At 35.9% G+C, this 18,590-nt stretch overlaps 1 protein-coding gene across 7 annotated transcripts in view; it reads left to right on the plus strand.

Moving 5' to 3' along the window:
• sez6b (seizure related 6 homolog b) overlaps positions 1 to 18,590 on the plus strand; it is a 369,655-nt gene that overhangs the window by 331,154 nt on the left and 19,911 nt on the right. For all 7 annotated transcript variants that reach the window (XM_087284203.1, XM_087284201.1, XM_087284202.1 and 4 more), the window contains exons 10-11: positions 8,942 to 9,138; positions 15,257 to 15,451. In XM_087284203.1, coding sequence (XP_087140329.1) covers positions 8,942 to 9,138; positions 15,257 to 15,451 — 392 coding nt within the window. The remainder of the gene's footprint in view (positions 1 to 8,941; positions 9,139 to 15,256; positions 15,452 to 18,590) is intronic.

The raw sequence follows: 18,590 nt of genomic DNA on the forward strand, positions 1-18,590 counted from the left end.
AAATTTCAGTACCGTGACAACATGAGGGTGTGCTACAGAGGACTGCATTGCTTTATTGCTTACCGAGTTATCTAGGCTGAAGCAGGGAAGCATTCCCATAGGGTTTACCTGGTGCCATGAACTGAATTCAAAAGACACTTAAGTGTATTACTATTAAAGAGATTGTGATTTAGTTTGATGAATAATATGCTTTTAATTGTTTAAATTAAACTTAACTAAATTATATTAAAGTGATGTTTACACCATATCTGCCCTTTGAAATCGCAGCAACAGCTGGAGGTTTGTAATCCACAGCAAATTCAGAGTTGTTGCAATGTTTACAGTGCTGATCCTATACCTCCAGGTTTTATCCCACCACAGCTTCGCTTTTGTTTTTTAAAATGGCGACCACGTGAAATAATCATATTCCTGAGTGCTGCATCTCGCATTTTTAGTTGCTCCCATTCTATCTGTATGTCTGTCTGTCTGTCTGTTTATCTATCGCTACATTTTTAGGTGTACTTTCTTCCTTTTTTTGTTTGTGAATTTTGATTAATTTTTAATCCCTATTTAAAATGCAATGCAAAAACTTAAGGATTTGCTGATGTGTTTGTGATTCATACTCCAGCTGTCTTTTCATGTGTTGCATCAGCGTTTGAATCCATTTTAATCAGATATAGTTTTTTGATTGACCGGGAGCATTTGATTTGTTTATTATTCATTTTCTCCTGTTTTTGGCATTGCCTTTTCAGTAGGCATAGCTGCAGAGCTCTGTATGGCGGCTCGTGCACCTCAGAGAGTCACAGGCTTTAGAAGGCTGGTAATAAATCAAGGCTGTCTCATCCCCCCAGGCACAGAGCCAGAGCCCAGACCAATATTTAACTTTCTAATTAAAGAAGAACTCTGCAAAAACAGAGGAACTAATTTCTCTCCTTTATTTGAGGAAGCATCATCCTCTATACATCTCTCTGGAAATGTTGACAATCCAAATGAAGGTTTAGCCTCCTCTGTTTGACTGGCTATTCCCAGTGCCAGCAGTGTACGGCTCTTCGTGCTGAAGTAACTGGGGCTTATCCTCCTTCATCTCAGGAAAGTCTTGTGTTAATTTGCTGCCTCGGTCATGAGTCCATTTTAAACAAATCGCTGTGGACTAAAGGCCAAGCCAGACTCTCTTGTGGCCCCATAGTGGGGTTCATTTCTTGTTGGATTAAACCAACCCAATGTAATATTGTAGGAAATTACAATGCGAGAACATGCATTAATTGATTAATAGTTACCATAAAATGCTGTTAGAGGAGATTTTAACTTCAAATAAGTGCGTTCCTTCATGGATTCTTAAAACTGTATCACAGTTCCTAAAAAAAAATTAAGAAAGAACGCTAATTACTCAATTTTCTAGGCACCAAATTTGGCTATTATAGATTGATTTGATATAAGTTTATTGTGTTTTAAGTCAGTTTATACAACAGGTTTTTCTGCTTCTTGAATTTTATTGGCTCATAGCCATGTAGTATTCTGCAGTGACAGCTCTCGTACAGCCTCTTCACCTTTCACCCTTGTGTATTACGCCACCCACATACAGTGACAAGCAGAGGACATTCTACAGCATTCTACAGCTGTTGGACAACATAATGTACTTTTGAGACTTTTTTTAGTCGATAATGTAGTTATTTAGATTGCAACTAGCGGTTTATTTATAAAGATGGTGCCTATTTTAAAATATTTATAATTTCCTAGGTTTAGTGCATCGGCCGGGCAACAAGGACTGCATAAAAAGTCCTAAGAGGGAGAAAAACTCAGTGTTTTCTCAACATTAGTTTCAAATTACAGCCAAACAAATCATTATAAATCAGGTAAGTGACATTCTTAGTTGATCTCTTTCTCTTTTGTATTTTGTAGTGCTGTATTTATACCACATGGAGTATTTATATACCACAGAAACTGGTAGTGTTTGCTTTGCTTTGGCTTTTTCAAGGTTAATTATTTTGATATCCCGATTGCAACAGAAAAATACTGTGAAATCTCTGTAGATTGATGGCATTTCAGACAGGTCATTTTTTCTCAGATTTTAAGATTATAAGGCTGAACCTTATAATCTAAGATCAGAGCAAAAACAACCTGTTTTGTCATCACTATAGACATTATGCTAGAGAATTATTCAAATACTAGCTTTAAAGTGATGTTAGTGACCGTCAGCTGCAGACATGAATGAGTGGCGGAGGAAAGTAGTTTCTTGTACAAAAGGGTTTTTGAGACTCCATGTTTGATTTTCTTTTTTGTACAAACGATTATGCCGTCGATCTGTTGTATAAACGTAATATCATGCTCAAAGCAATGCAATAGGACTGTATATCATCCCTGGGAGGACACTAAGGCTCTCAGCCTGTGGCCTTGAGCCAACGCACGCCTACTGCCAGTGCCAATATACAGCCATATCGTACTGCTACTCATGTGATATTGCTCACATACCCAGACTTGTTGAACACACAAAAGTTCCTTCAAAATAATTTGATAAATATGTTCTGTAAATCTTTTTTTTTCTAAATTTCTAATAAACATTATTAATGTTATCATTTTTTTAAATATCTCATCTTGGCATATAGTAAACACTGATTCCTGATAGACTTTGAAAATACTACATAACTTGAATTAAGATGGTTAAGATCATTTTTAAGCTGAAGCCTAGAGATGATAAATACAGATTTAAAATGGTAGTGTTTTTTCAATAAGATATTTGCATGTGCTGTAACAGAAAACAATGGTATTTACTTTCAATTCCTAGGGAAAAAAAGCATCAGGATAGTGTCACTTCACTGAATGGCCTTTAAATGAAAGAGTTCACATAAAAAATAAGCAAAGAAATAAATCAACTTGATAGCTTTTAACAGAGAATATTTAGATGTAACAACATTTTTGTTTGTTTTGATGTTTTTTTTTTTTTTACTGTAGTTGATTGTAATGAATTATTATTATGTAATAGTTTATTTGTCTTTTTTTTCTTAGTATGTAACATTTGGACTTATTGTAGCAGTAAGTAAAAAGGTTCGCAAGATGGATTTATTCATATTTAGTCACTCTTTTATAAAATTCAGTTATTTCTGAAAGCTTTATATTAATAACTGTAGGTTTCAAGGACACATTGGGGGTTGACTTGTGGGTAAAGCTGTTGTTGGTGTGTGGAGCAGAGGCCCAGCCCTCGGCATCGGGGATTAGATTGGAAATGGTGTTTTTCCATCAGGGCAATCATTCAGGTAGATGATTCTGTGCTAAACAGACACTGGAAAAGAGGAGGGAAGACAGGCTTCTTTATGCAGCCTCACAATTTGACGCTTGCAAACAGTTGGCCTGTCATCCGTGTAAATTACAGATAGGTACAGATAGGCTCGGATTGCTTGACAGACGATGGATCATAATGTATTAGTTTTCCAAAGAAACACCAGCCGCAAACACACACACACACACACACACACACACAAATACTCCCATTTATGTCTCAAGCAAACAGAATCAAATGCATCTTCACGCATTTCACCAGCAGAAATGTATTTTAACCGTCTCTCAGAGATGCAGGGAATGTCTCGGTTGACATTCTTTTATTTTTTAAAAAAAGCCAGCATTTGTCACTTCCTTTTCCAGGACGATGTGTCTGCAAGCCCCATAAGAGAGTTTAATGCATTCTGATGGCGGCTGTGTTGTCGGCCAAGTCAAGCTGAGCCTGTTTTTGTGATTAAACAAAATGAAATTACTGCCAGCAAATGGAAAGCATGATTGATTTTCTCGGCAGATACGGTGTGCGGCTACGCAAAGGCTTGTTTAACTTTATCACAACAAATCCAATAAGGGGCTGACACAGTTTCACTTTCTCCCGGTCCTCAGAGCGGGTCAGGGCCTCTTCTGGCTTAAATGTGGAAATAGATACAGATATCTGCCTCCATATACAGTGTTGATGGCAGAATAACAGAGATGAAATCCTCATGTAAAAGTGTATGTGAGTGTGTGTTCTGATTTATGTGGTTTACAAGGACTAAATACTGTATAACTGCAGGTTAACTGTATTTATATGCTACCAACCCTTTACTTTTGTAATTTTGACAATAATGTAATGATGTGCAACTTTTGTGAAGTTAAATTATAATTATTGTAAAAAGAGCTATACAAGTAACTTGAATTACATTGAATTGAATGTAATTGAATTGACAACATTTCATAGTGACATGGATATGGTATTACACTGTTAAAGTATGTTTGAAATAAAATCTACAATGTTATTCTTTAATCTGCTGAAGAAAAAAAATATGTTTTGGTAATCAAAATCTGACCATTTGCTTCCACATGTGAAGTGGTGGTCCTCTGTTGAGGTCAGTTTAATGGTTTCAGACTCAATGTCCCTAATCACGGTCGTCTTACTGAGCTAATGATGCTCAAAATTAAGCCCCGCCCCTACTCGATAATCCATTTCAGTTGCATCTATAAAATCATACTGAAATAAACTTCCATTTGACACAGACTGTCTCACATTTCAAAATGGTCCAGAGTGTATTTTTAAGGCTTGGCTGTGTTTATAAAATGCAAAGCAATGTGTGCTTACGCTTAATCTGTTGAAAATCTTGTTATTTTTTCATAAATTCTACTTTGACTGTATACAGCTACTCAGCTAACATGAAATGACTGTCATATTTCCTAGTTCCTCCGAAAGCCCACCCTCAAGAGGCTCTGATTGGTCAGCTAACATAATGTGCTGTAATTCGCAGATTTGCTCCACGTCACTAGGAAAAGTGTCACGCCTCTAATAGCATGTGGTTTTGTGCTGTGTAAACAGTCAATCAGTTTAGCTGTTTGCCATATCAGTTTGAGCCTGAATCAGACAAAAAATGAAAAGGATGCAGCTGAACCTCATGCCTGCTCTGTAAATCAAATCTCTCTAAAATCAAAGTGTCTTTCAAATATATTAGGGTTATAAGCATGTGTAAGTAATGTGAAACGTTCACATATTTTTACTGAGTTGGTTATTTGAGATGTAGAACGCACTGAAAGGGGCCACATAGAGAGATACTGCAACACTGCTGAAGACTGTGGGTGTTTACAGCAATTTGCTGAATAAATATGAATTTGTAGCTAAATTGTTAATGGTGCCAAACAGCATTTCCTGTTGTTTACATCCTTGTTTACATCCTTGCTACAGCACACCGTTAACGCTAGCAACGGCACAAGAAATATATCAATTTTACAAATAAAATGACTTGCAGATTGGAGCTGCTCCTTCTTTGAGGAGTTTTTAGCCGAATCCAGCACTTAACTGGGAGATGTTCTGGAAGCTGTCCTTTGTCAAATGCTAGCTATATCCTTTTTATATTTCTCTGGAACATAATTAAAATTAAAACTGTAAGCACTTCTCTCTTTGTGCCCAAATACAGAAACAGAAGAAGTTCTGTGGAAAAAGCAGCGTTTGGACGGCATTTTAGCTTTCTCAGCTATAACATTACAGCGCCTCTGGCCACACCCCATTGCTGCGCAGGGTGTATGCAAGTGGTGAATGCACACAACCTGAATCGCTTGTGATCTCACTAACCCGGATGTATTTTTGTGAAGTCCCCAAACTTCGTTCACAGCAGGCTTTGCTAAGCTAACTCTGTAAAAGCCAATGTCTCCCTTTGCATTGAACTGTGAGCGTATTACATTAGGAGGTGGTGTTTATGTTCACACATCTACATTACACATGAACTGAAGTTTAAAATATGATATAACAGTGGACCACTGAATTAAATGTCATACTTGTTGTTTTATTTTTGTTCAAAGTTGTGTTTTTTATTGAACGTGTCAGATACAAAACATGCAATTCAGATAATTTCTAACTTTATCAACAAACAAACAAAACTCAATGCACACATATACATTTAGGTTCTATAAAGATATATGGATGAATAAGAAAATAAAATACTAATAAATAATAGTTTTACACAAAAAAATTAAGAGAAGGAAGGATCACATAAAGAAGCGTCCACATAAAGGCTCCATCTTCTCTATGTGATCTGAAACGGGTTGTCAAGTAAAACATTTCAGTACATTCTCTTATGGTATACAGTTGAAATCAGAATTAATAGCCCCCCTTTGAATTGTTTTTTTTTTCTTTTTTAAATATTTCCCAAATGATGTTTAACAGAGCAAGGAAATTTTCACAGTATGTCTGATAATATTTTTCTCCTAGAGAAAGTCTTATTTGTTTTATTTCGGCTAGAATAAAAGCAGTTATTAATTTTTTAAACACCATTTTAAGGACAAAATTATTATCCCCTTTAAGCTACATTTTTTTGATAATTTACAGAACAAACCATCGTTATATAACTTGTCTAATTACCCTAACCTGCCTAGTTAACCAAATTAACCTAGTTAAGCCTTTAAATGTCACTTAAATGTCACTTAAGCTGTATAGAAATGTCTTGAAAAACATCTAGTAAAATATTATCTACTGTCATCATGGCAAAGATAAAATAAATCAGTCATTATAAATGAGTTATTAAAGGCAAATAATTCAGGGGGGCTAATAATTCTGACTACAACTGTATTGTAATTTTTCTAAGGTCAAGTTGTGTAAAAGGTCCCTTGCTTAAAGGTTGGATTTTTCATGCACCCGAAATCTGTACACACAGAAATCCGCAGAATTTTAGCCCATCATTGAGTGTACTTACTTGTGTAAGTGTATGTAAATCAGTTTTAAAGAATTTAAAAGTTTTAATATCAGTAATATTATTGACTAATATAAACAAATTCATATGATTTATTTGCAATACAGTATTTAAAGTAATATTTCTGTTTTTTAGTAGATATATTATATGAGAGACTTGCTTTGTTTACCAAATAAAGTGGTAATCTTGGATTTGCATTGTAAACATTAAATAACAGTTAAAAGAGTATCATTTTTAATTTCATGTTTCAGGTTTAGTTACTTAATAATTTTGCATAAATCTGCTGATTTTTTTTTACAAAATTCTTCGCAGAAATAGTAAAACAATTCCACAAATTCTGTCTGGCCCTACTTATTTGTTTTTTTTTTTATTTTTCAAATTTTGCCTTGGGTTTCCTGTGAAGGTTTACAATATAAAATGCATTATACCTCCTCGCAAACCATATATATATATATAGTGTGTGTGTGTGTGTGAGGCATAATTTAAACATGCTGTCTTCATTTTGCTTGAATGTAACTATTCTGCCTCGTGCTGCAGCAGAACGGAGATGATTAATTATTCGCCTCTCCTCAGTAATGACTTCCATTACTGCCCACTTGTGATTAATTAGTGACAAGATAGAGTGTGTTTGCCACCTCCCTGCCTGACTGAATCACACTCCCTCCACCAGTGGCTGGACACACAGACTGGTTTTGGTGTGTTGTAGAAATAGACTTGTGGATGTACGCTGTAATAGGCATCAGTATGTCTGCATTTTGTGGGTTATGGCTATTATTTGTGCTGGAAGTAAAGGATGGTGATGTCAAGGTAGTGCCTTATGTTGACATTTTGACTGTAAGGTGAGATTTTTGTGATCTTTGTGTGTGTAAGGCTGTCGGGATTTTTTAGGGGATTGCTAAATGTTGTGAAGGTCATATGTTCCCTATGCAATTGAGAGGCGGGCTCAGATTCCCCTCTGGTTTTATAAAATGCAGCTTTCTGATTTTATACTTGATATAATGTAATACTGAAGTATTGATGGGTGGGAGAGACAGTTATGGGGACTAAAAAAAATACCAACCAATTTTTTTATAAATATGAGATATTTTATTTAATTTAGAATTAGTATTTTTTATTTTTTTTGGTCATTTTTATTTATTAAATTTTTTGTGTATTTATTTATTAATTAATTTATTTATTTATTTTTTTACATATACCACTTTCATTCTACTAAAATGTAATTAAATTTAATAAAATAAAATACATTTTTTATTATTTTTTAATGTGTTTCTTTTTTATTTATTTATCTTTTTTATTATTTATTATTTATTACTTCTTTTTTATTGTTTAATATACACTAATTTCAGTCTACTAAAATGTAATGCTCAGACATATTTTATTAATGTTAATAATAAAGTAATCATTTTAATTAATTTTATTTTTATTAATTTTATTTATTTTTTACTTTCATTCTATTAAAATGCAATGCTCAAACACAACAGTAAACACATTTATAATGTTGCCAAAGATTTCTGTTTCAAATGATATACAATAATATTCTTTTAATCAAAACTATCTGAATATAATTCTTAAAAAAATAAAATAATTGTGGTAGTTATTATTATTATTATTATTATTATTATTATTATTATTATTATTATTATTATTATTATTATTATAACTATTATTATTATTGTAGTTAATAATAATTGATTTTATTTAAATGTGATGTTCTCATATATGTGTCAATTTAACCCTAGTGTATAAATTAAAAACACTCAAATTGCTAAGAATTTTGATATATCAAAATCAAAACAATGTTCAAATGAAACTGAAGACTTTGCTTTAGACTCAAATTAAAATTGTAAAAGCTATAATAATTTCACAGCATGTCCGTAATGGAAACACTCATGAATTTGCTGCAGGGGGGCTGTCAAATGTTCTCTCTCTTTGGCTCCTGAAAATTGGGAAACTGATTTTCCAGCTATTTCTAAACATTAGATAGGAGGAGTTGTTTCTCCCACTGCTGAATCATTCACTCTTTATAGTCTGAGTGAGATGAATGTGCTTTGTGATTACATGGCTATCAAAACTATGGCCAAAAATGTTTGACAAAAGCAACAGGGAAACATTAAACAGCAGAAAATATTTCATTTGTGGCAGGAACAACAAGAGCAAAGTGTTGAGACCATAAAATGAAGACTAGAAGAAGAGCTCAGGAATCTGCCGGAGGAGAGAGCTGAGTCTCTGAGATAGTGGATTAGTGTGGGATTGACCTGTTGTGTATTTTCTGTTCACAGTCTCCACATGGGAAAGAATGACCTGCTGACTTTCTATGATGGAGATGACCTGACTGCAAAGATACTGGGCCAATACAGCGGCTCACGGCCTCGGTTCAAGCTCTACACCTCTATGGCTGATGTGACCATCCAGTTCCAATCAGACCCTGCTACCAACATCTATGGCTACAACAACGGCTTTGTGGTGCACTTTTTTGGTAATAACTCACAATACACATTCACAAATTCAAATTTAGGGTTAGGATTAGGATTAGGGTTAGGTTACTAACACTCATAAGTGTCAATATAAAAATTTTAAAGAAATTCCACAAGAATGCATCAAATTGATCAAAAATAGCCATAAAAACATTTCAACTTTATGCAAGAATTCCACAGTAATTAATACTCTTTAAATAAATTCCTCCTTTTGAACTTTCTCTTCATAAATTAATTCCAAAAGAAAATATCATCTTTTCCACAAAAAAGAAAGCAGCACAGCTCTTTTCATGTTGAATGAAATTAATATTGCATTGCAATATGATTTTACTCATTATTTTCTGTAAGATTAAAAAATTGATGTCTGATAGCAGTCCATTAAGTTAATTTTTAATAATGCATCAAAAAAGGTTTGAAGTAACATTAACATAGTAAAGTGAAGAAATGCTGTAGAGAAGTGCAGTTTGACTAATGTCATTAAATAAAACTGTATTGTAATTTTAATAATAGCAGCAACAACACAAAATTTGCATTTGAAAATGAGTCTAAGGCACTCGAAAAGTGCGATAATTATTTTTAAAGCCTTTATTAACATGGCTATTATGTTAAAAAAAAACATTTTCAACTTTATATACATTTTTGTGAATGGGAAAGCTTCCATAAATTTTAAAAGTTCCAAATAGTACAATAGATTATATATATATATATATATATATATATATATATATATATATATATATATATATATATATATATATATATATATATATATATATATATATATATATATATATATATATATATATATATATATATATATATAAATTATATGTGGAAGAGAACAATAGTGCAATTTTATAAGTGAATGCACTTTTGCATTTTTGTCATAGTTCTGACCCTCATATTGGGCCCTATCATACACCCGGTGCAATAAGAAGCAAGATGTATTGCTATATTCAGTCCAATGCAACCTTAATTTTCCCATTTTCCACCACGTTGTTTAAATAGCAAATCCATTTGCGCCACTTTGTGGACTCATGGGTGTGTCGGTCTAGAAAAAAAGGTGTTAAGGCGCAATGTTGGCGCGTTGCTGTTTTGAGGAACTTAAATAGACTGTGCAATTGACCAGCTAAAAGCAGGTCCAGGACCATGGGGCATAGGAATAGGATATGTGTTTGGATATAATTCAGTTTTTGACCACACTTTGTTATTATTGTTCATTTATTCTTTTGCTGGAAATTAAAACTGAATTTAGAAATATTTTTTAAATCTTTGCACTTAACTAACAAAAATAAATATGTTGGCTAATTGATGTCTTCAGTTTCCTTATCCATGAAAGAAAGAGAAAGTGAAAGTAAAGGCTGATTGGAGGATGCTTCTTTATCCTCATGCTGCAGAAGCTCCGTTGAACTGTTTTCTCGATAGAGAAGCATTCAGTTTTTCCACTTACAAAGTCTGCCATGCCCATGTGAATAGCAAATGTGTCATGATGTGACACAAAAGGGTAAAGGGGATGAGACTCTGATTGGTTTATTCTCAAAACACATTCATAACCAAGAATTAAGCACAACCCTGTTAAGCCTCCTTTCTACTGCACATAACAAACGTCAAGCGACAGACCGGAAGTCATTAATTTGCAATGGAGAGTAGTCCGGGAGTTGCGTAGAGTTCTGATCATCTCTGCATGCAGAAAATTCGGATTCGATTTGAGCTCTGGATCCATTGAAAAATTTGAACTCCTGCGAGTAGACCGTTTGCGACCGGCTAACCAGATGTGATGTATTTCAGTGTTGTCCAAGCAGGTCCGTGCATGCGAGATGAGGAATAGGGTTTTTTTTTTTGGTTCTTTTTTGATTAAGAAAAAAGTCTGTTTTAAAAAACATTTCTATTCATAAATGAGTAATAAAAAATATGATTTTTTCATGTTGTCTCGACATTTCCTCCAAAATTTTTAGCGGTCTGTGAGTGTCTATTATTCATTAATTCAACCATAGTGAACGGACAGAGAATAAAGTCTTGCTTTCTTAATAAAGCTTCTCTCTCATAGTGCGCGACAACACTGAAAATTCTGTGCGGCGGCCACAAGCAGGCATATTCCGACAGTTGTGTCCAAATGTCGTGTGCAGTGGAAAGGCGGCTTTAGAGAGTATTTTCACATCCTTAAAATAGAGAAAGTGCATTCAGACACGAATAAATTAATGCTTTTCCGCCCTGCGCTTTAGACTTTGCACCTAGCTCGTTAAAACAGAGCCCATTGTTCCAAACTTGACTTTCTTTTTTAGTTAAACTATTTGTTGTTTTGCACTAGACGCAACTCGACCGAAATTTAAATACAGCCATTCAAAAGCACAGATTATGTGTGCACTCGCTTAATCTAATTAATTTAATACATTTTAAACCTCTTTAACATTATCAAATATACATGCTGAATCACTGATATTTGTTGGCTTGCACTGTCACAGTTCTAAAATTCAATTTAAGTTAAAATAATAGTCATGTTAATAAAGGTTTTATTATTTACTTATATATTACTTACTTTTTCAGTGCTTTATTGGACTTATGACTTCATAGTCTGTTGATGGGCACTAATTATCTGTATACACAAAATTTATTTAAGAAGCACTAGGGATCCTCAATCTCAGTGTGTTGATAGGTGGTTTGGAGATGAAAGAGGGAGAGAGGAGATATAAAGCGAGAGCCACAGATGGTTCAGCCCTCACCTTTCCTGGGGATAAAGTGAAGGTCATTCCATCAGCTTCTCCTGGTGGCGAGCGCACCACATCAGATAACATATAATATGTTCAATTCAGAGGGTTGGAGGAATGCAGATGATTCGTCAAGCAGACTGAAATGGACTGCTTTTCTATTTCCTCCATGCAGAGCAGAAGGATGATTCTCTGGCAGCTCCTGCAGGTGCTGCAGATTTGGCCTTGCAGAGGCGCTAACAATTACACTGCATGTTTGTAGTCATTAGCCACATTTGCCGGGTGCCTTGGCCTCTCCAGATCTGCCATGCTATGAATGGACAGCAGCAAAATGCCTGCCAGCTGTCAATTCACATTTTTAATCACAGCCAAGCTGATTCCTAGCATTTGATTTATCAGTCATTAGACGCAACACCTGTGGTTTGTTCAGAGACACGGCGAGTAACAAAGAAATCATTTGCAAGCATTATTGAACGTTCTGTCTTTCTCCTCTTCATTCTTGCTCTGCTAATCAAAATAATCTTGTTGTACTTCATAGAAAAGAAAATCACAAACAAGTACTCTTTTCTCCAACACTTTAAAATAAAGGTTCCAAACAGTGATGGATGAATCAATTTTGGTTCTCTTAGAGTGTTAAACATTTTATCATTTAAAGAACATTTTAACTGTATAGAATCTTTTGTGAATGGGAAAGCTTTCATAAACTTTAAAAGTTCTTAATCGAACCATAAATAAAAAAAATTATAATTATTATTTGTTTGTCGAAGGGAAATATAATATTATTTTACAAGTGAATGCACTTTTTAAATTTGCAGTTTTGTCATCATTTTCTGACCCTCATATTGTTCCAAATTCGACTTTCTTTTTTTTTTTATTTAAGCAATTTGTTGTTTGCACCAGACGCAACACAACATATATTTAAACACAGCCATTTAGAAGCACAGAATAGTGCACTTACTCCACTCCAACAAAATAGTAATGTTTATAATCCAATTAATACATTTTAAACTTATTTAATATTATTAAATGTACATGCTGAATCACTAATGTTTGTTGGCTTGCACTGAGTCACAGTTCTAAAGTTCAATTTAAAACAGTTTTTTTAAAGATCTGAGGTAAACTATCTGCTGCTGCTTTCAGTAGTACTCACATTTTTAGCATTTAACACTTAATAAAGCACATGAGGTGTAACTAAGGTGATCATTGTCAGTGTATCCTGTTGTTCAGCTGCAAGAAATGGAAACCATTTCTAAAGTATAAATTTCAGATGTTGGTTAGAATAAAAACTCCTTTTCATATGTAAATTTTTTCTTTTATTATGCACTACTCGAAATAAAGGTGCGCGAGCTGTCACTGGGCTGGTGCCTTTTCAAAAGGTAAAAATTTGTACCTAAAAAGGTCCATATTATTACCTCAAGGGTACATATTAGTACCTAAAAAGTACAAAAGTGTTCCTCTTAAATTTTTTAGGTACTAATAGATACTTTTGAGGTACTAATATGGACCCTTTAAGTATAAATGCGTTCCTTTTGAAAAGGTACCACCCCTGTGACAGCTCGTGTACCTTTTTTTCTGAGAGTGTGTGCTGTGCCCGTTTCCCGGATCTGTCATAGATTAGTAAAGACGCAAACCCCTCACTGGGTGACTGCTGCACCTTAAGCAGACCTCCTAATTCCAGCAGCACGAGGGCTTTATGATTGTTTATGAGCATCAAAAGTGGCTGATCTGTTCGGTGAAATATGTGACTGCGTGTCATCACTGGTCTTTCATTTCGTGTATCACGCATTTTATGATGTAGCGTGTAGACAGACACACAGCGCAGTAAAAAGCCGAAATGGACGATTTCATTCTAAAACTATTTTAAGGTGAAAATACACTGGTGTAAACACAACCTAAAGCCATGGTCACACTAGAGTTTGAGCTTGCAAAATCCGTACAGCGCTTCGAAAAGGGGCGACGTTAAACAATATAATTAGATATTTAAAAAACTAGCGGTTGGTCCATATTTTAAAGAGCCCATATTATACATGAAATAGGGTCATATCTTGGTTGTAAGGGTCTCCGACAACAGTCTAATATGCATGCAAGGTCAAAAAACACTTTCATGGTCTTATAATCTGCATTTATTTTTACCTAATTATCCCAGCGACTCCCGTATGAATCGTCCAGTGATTCATTTGTTCCCAAACCCCTCCTTAGCGCGAAGCTAATCTGCGCTGATTGGACCGATGACAGTCTGTTGCGATTGGTCGACTGCCTTCAGTCAGAGTGAAATGCCAAACAGCTAATCAGCAATATAAAAGTAATCACAGTTCATACACGCTAGATAGTGTAGGCGTGGATTTTAGCTGCCAGTGGGTCAATGTAAATACAAACGATGGACTTAAAAATTCAGACAATTAACTATTTTATTGAGCAAAAACTCCAAAAACTGTCGAGGAGATATCCAAGCTTGTCTCACTCTGTTCTTTTCACAGACACAAACACACACACCGCCCGCGCACACACACACAACTCCGGGCGACAACGTCATGTAGTTTGCAGAAGTTTCCAGTAGTTTCCAACTGCTTGGTTATAATGCTGAGGTTTCATCTTTGGGTAGAGACTCGATATAATATCCATCTGCAGTGTGACTTCAATCGACCGGCATGTTTGTGTGCGTGTGTTTGTGGGTGTGTCTGGGTTTCTGCGTCAGAGGGCGGGGCCTCAGGTTTGAAATCTCCCGGGTTTGCGCGTGCACGTGAATAACTTGGTTTCGTTCGTACGTCATGGCGATACACCTAATGACTCGGTATCAAGGCGACTCGTTTGAAGCACTATGAGTCGACTCTTTTATAGATGAATCAACCGTTTTAAACACTGTATTCTTACAGATTTAAGCCTTAGCTGGATAATTCACTTCACTTAGAGCTGTGTTACACACTACATGGAGGGGAATTTTCAAAAACCCATAATATGGGCTCTTTAAATTTCTGTTCAGAAAGGTCATGTTTTGATCTTTAATTGGTCTCACACAGTCATGTGATGCAGTTTTGCAAGTCAGAGTTCACCAAGCTTGAACTTTCCAACACGCCTACATTTCTGGTCTGACGCATTCGCATGCATATGAATGGAAGTCTATAGGGCGAAAAGTGCAGTGTGACTTTGCCTTTAATTTGAGTAAATGATCTTGTTACATCTTCCAGAAGTCATGGAAGTGGAGAGAAATTTAGACATTTGTTAAATTTCTTATGGTTTAGTAATATTTCTGGGTCGTGTGATATCTCTGACTCTGACCCCAAATGTGTATTTATTCATCACTATAATGCACCCAAAGAAAATACTTTAAAAAGGTCTGAGGTCGATTTTTCTATAAGAATTTTAAAAAGGATTTTTAGCAAAGCTTTAAGGGTTAATAAAATGTTCTGCTTTGCAGAGGTTCCTCGTAACGACACATGTCCAGAGCTTCCAGAGATCTCAAATGGCTGGAAGACCACATCCCACCCTGACCTTGTGCATGGCACAGTCGTCACCTATCAGTGTTATCCTGGCTTCGAGGTGGTGGGCACCGAAATGTTGATGTGCCAATGGGATCTGACCTGGAGCGGAGACCTGCCCAGCTGTGAAAGAGGTGAAAACGTGCACGCACACACACATTCACACACACATTCACAATGATAACCACTCTCTCTAAAATCCATTTTCACCCCACTTCCAAACCAGCCCGCACTGCCTATTGATCAAGAGCAATGCTGTGCTCCACAACTAGATGAGCTTTTGAATTCCATTTGAGGGGGGAATTTCGCAAGTGCCTTTTCGCCTCGATCCCATTCAAGGACAGGCGAGGAGTGAAGGATGGCTTTGTGGGTAATCACTCACTTTTCTTTCGAGGGCGACTTCAGGGAGGAAGCAGGCGCTGTTTTCTCTTCACAGTCTCTGTGCGTCTTCTGTCCAACAACTCTTTTACAAATATGATTTCTGTCATTATGGAAGAGAGATTTTGTAACATTTTGAGATTGTTTCATCAACAAATTTCAAACCAGCTCAGCTCCGCAGCTTACTTTCATAGACACTCCAGTCAAGTGTGGTAAAGTTTATTTTAATAATACAATTCATACACTCAGATAATTCAAAGTGGTTTGAATAAAAAGGTGGATCAATAAAGTAATCAACTATAATAAGAAGAAACAAGAAAGAATAAAAATGCTTTAAAGAAGATTAAAATTGTATTAAAACAGGTTTGAAAAGAACAAAAAGGAAACTGTACATAAATAGTGTGATCTGTTCAATGTAGCAGTGTTCAGTCACTAAACTAATATGTTTTAAAGAGCACATTTTATCTCTATTACAAGATGTGAGATAAGACTTTGGTGTCTCCAGAATGTGTCTGTAAAGTTTCAGCACCAAAAAACCCATCAGATTATTTATTATATAATGTAGAATTTGCCCATTTGGGGTAGCTGGTTTTGTAGCCTGTTAAACTGTTGGGTTTATATCACTACAATATGACTATACATACAGTTTTGTCCAAACAGCTTACAAAAGTTGATTTTCATCATAGGACCCTTTAAGCCTTAGTTTGAATGTACACATACAGTATGCTATTAGAGCACATCTGATCATTTCTGGAAGCTGATTGATTTTACTACAAAAATGTATTTTTTTCTTATAAAACATTGTTATTTTAAGAATACTTGTAAATTATTAGTAGTTTTGTGTAGCTAGACCTCAGACTAACAGCTGAGGAACTGGAAACTTTGGCCACATTTAATGGTCAACACAGGTTAACCAACCAATCATTTCGTTTTGTGCCACATCATGTTTAGGGGTGTGTAAATGTCCACAGAATAACACATTCATTCATAAACATCAACATAGGCACATATTCCAAATTATATGGAGTTAACTTGTTAACAAAGTTTTGACAGTGGAACCACGCCTTACTCTGTCTCCTTAACCAATCATCTACTCCTTGAAATGTTTTTAACGACGCCCTATCAGTCTACCTACCTGTTCACTGTTTATCCTCTTACTTCCCTTCCCCTTCATCCCACTGTTCCCTTACTATCCCTACATCCCTACATCCCTACAATAAAGCGTAGGTCAGAGTGTGGCGTAGTCCATGCTGGTGAACTGTCAGCAAAACACAAAGGAGTTTTTCTCGTTTTGAATTTCAGTTCTTATTTTAATGATGCATTTCTACATACTGACCTGAGATGACAGAAAGTGCAACCCATTAGTTTTCTTTGTGACAAAGTAGAAACCCTTAGACATCTTTTAACAATTTTATGACGTGAATCTTGCATAGTTTTAAGAATACTGCAAATTAATATATCTCGCATTATCTCACAGTTGGCATTTCTGTGTGGAGGTTGCAAGTACTCCCCATGTTCACGTGGGTTTCTTTCGGGTGCTCCGGTTTCCCCCACAATCCAAAGACATGCGATATAGGTGAATTGGGTGGACAAAATTGTCCATAGTGTATGAGTGTGTGTGTGTGTGTGTGTGTGTGTGTGTGCGTGTGTGTGGGAGTGTTTCCCAGTACTAGCTGGAAGGGCATTCGCTGCATAAAACAAATGCCGGAATAGTTGGCAGTTCATTCTGCTGTGGCGACCCATAATAAATAAAGGACTAAGCCGAAGGAATGGAATGAATGTTTCCAGGTGAACTAGTTCAAATTCTTGCACATTTGACTCCCAGAAATGCTGTATATTTAAACCAATCAAAGGACAACTTTGAATCTCCTACATATAGTATTTCCAGAGAAGTGTCATTTGCATAAGTGTGTGGGAGGTGATTGGCGTGAGGATGAGACTAAAATATTAGTTACCAATGGATTTTATGGAGCGCAGAATAAATAAATGGATGAAGCAGGCGCCATTTTTGCTTCACAGTCTCTGTGCATCTTCCTCTCCTTTGACACCTTTGCTAACCCAATTTCTGCCATTTTGGATGATTTTTTATTTCTCTACACGCCTCCTGGTGAGATTTGGTTAGTGTCCCGTTGGCACACCAAGTGTTTTATAGAAGATTTTCAAATCAAGTCAGCTCTGCAATATACTTTTGTAGTAAAAGTCACTCCAGCGCTTGAAATGAAATCTGGCCGCCTGCCTTTTGTGTTGCCCAGACTTGCTCTGTGTGAATGTGTAATACTGCAGATATTCGTCACAGACATGACCCCAGGGTCCAGGTTCTGCCGCTGTCCCTCACAAAAACAGCAGGCCCAAAGCAGCAGGGACCGTTATCCGGTTCAAAGCTTCCCTCCCGCCACGCAAACATCATTAACTCAGTCGCCTCTGCCGTCGCCTCTTCCTGCCCTTCCACTGCTGAGGAGCGAATTGGGTTTGCAGCTGGGCAGGCTGAAGCAAACTAATCTTTTTATTATACTGCACCGTGTGTCCGTACACTGCCCTGAGATCAAAGTCGCATGTCCTGCTTTCCTCACACTGTCTGGATGAGATGAGCTGCGGCTCCTGGCACTCTGATTATATGGATCTGCGTGTATGACGTGTGATGTGAAAGAGAAACCAGAAAATATACTACTATAAAAAACATACCTCAAATACATTGATATTTGGAAAGAGGTGTCTGCTAAATGCAGAATTTAGTACTGTAAAACACGAGCAATGAAAGATGTTAAAACATTGTCAACCAGAAGGGACAAATAATGTGCTCTGATCCAAAGGGCATTTTTCGCTCAGTAAATATTTGTACTTTAGTCATTGGTGCCACCTGCAGGTGGAAAGGAGAAGTATAATTAAAAAAAAAAA

Source organism: Danio rerio, chromosome 15 (assembly GCF_052040795.2).
Source record: "Danio rerio strain M-AB ecotype USA chromosome 15, GRCz13ab, whole genome shotgun sequence".
Classification (NCBI taxonomy): domain Eukaryota; kingdom Metazoa; phylum Chordata; class Actinopteri; order Cypriniformes; family Danionidae; genus Danio; species Danio rerio.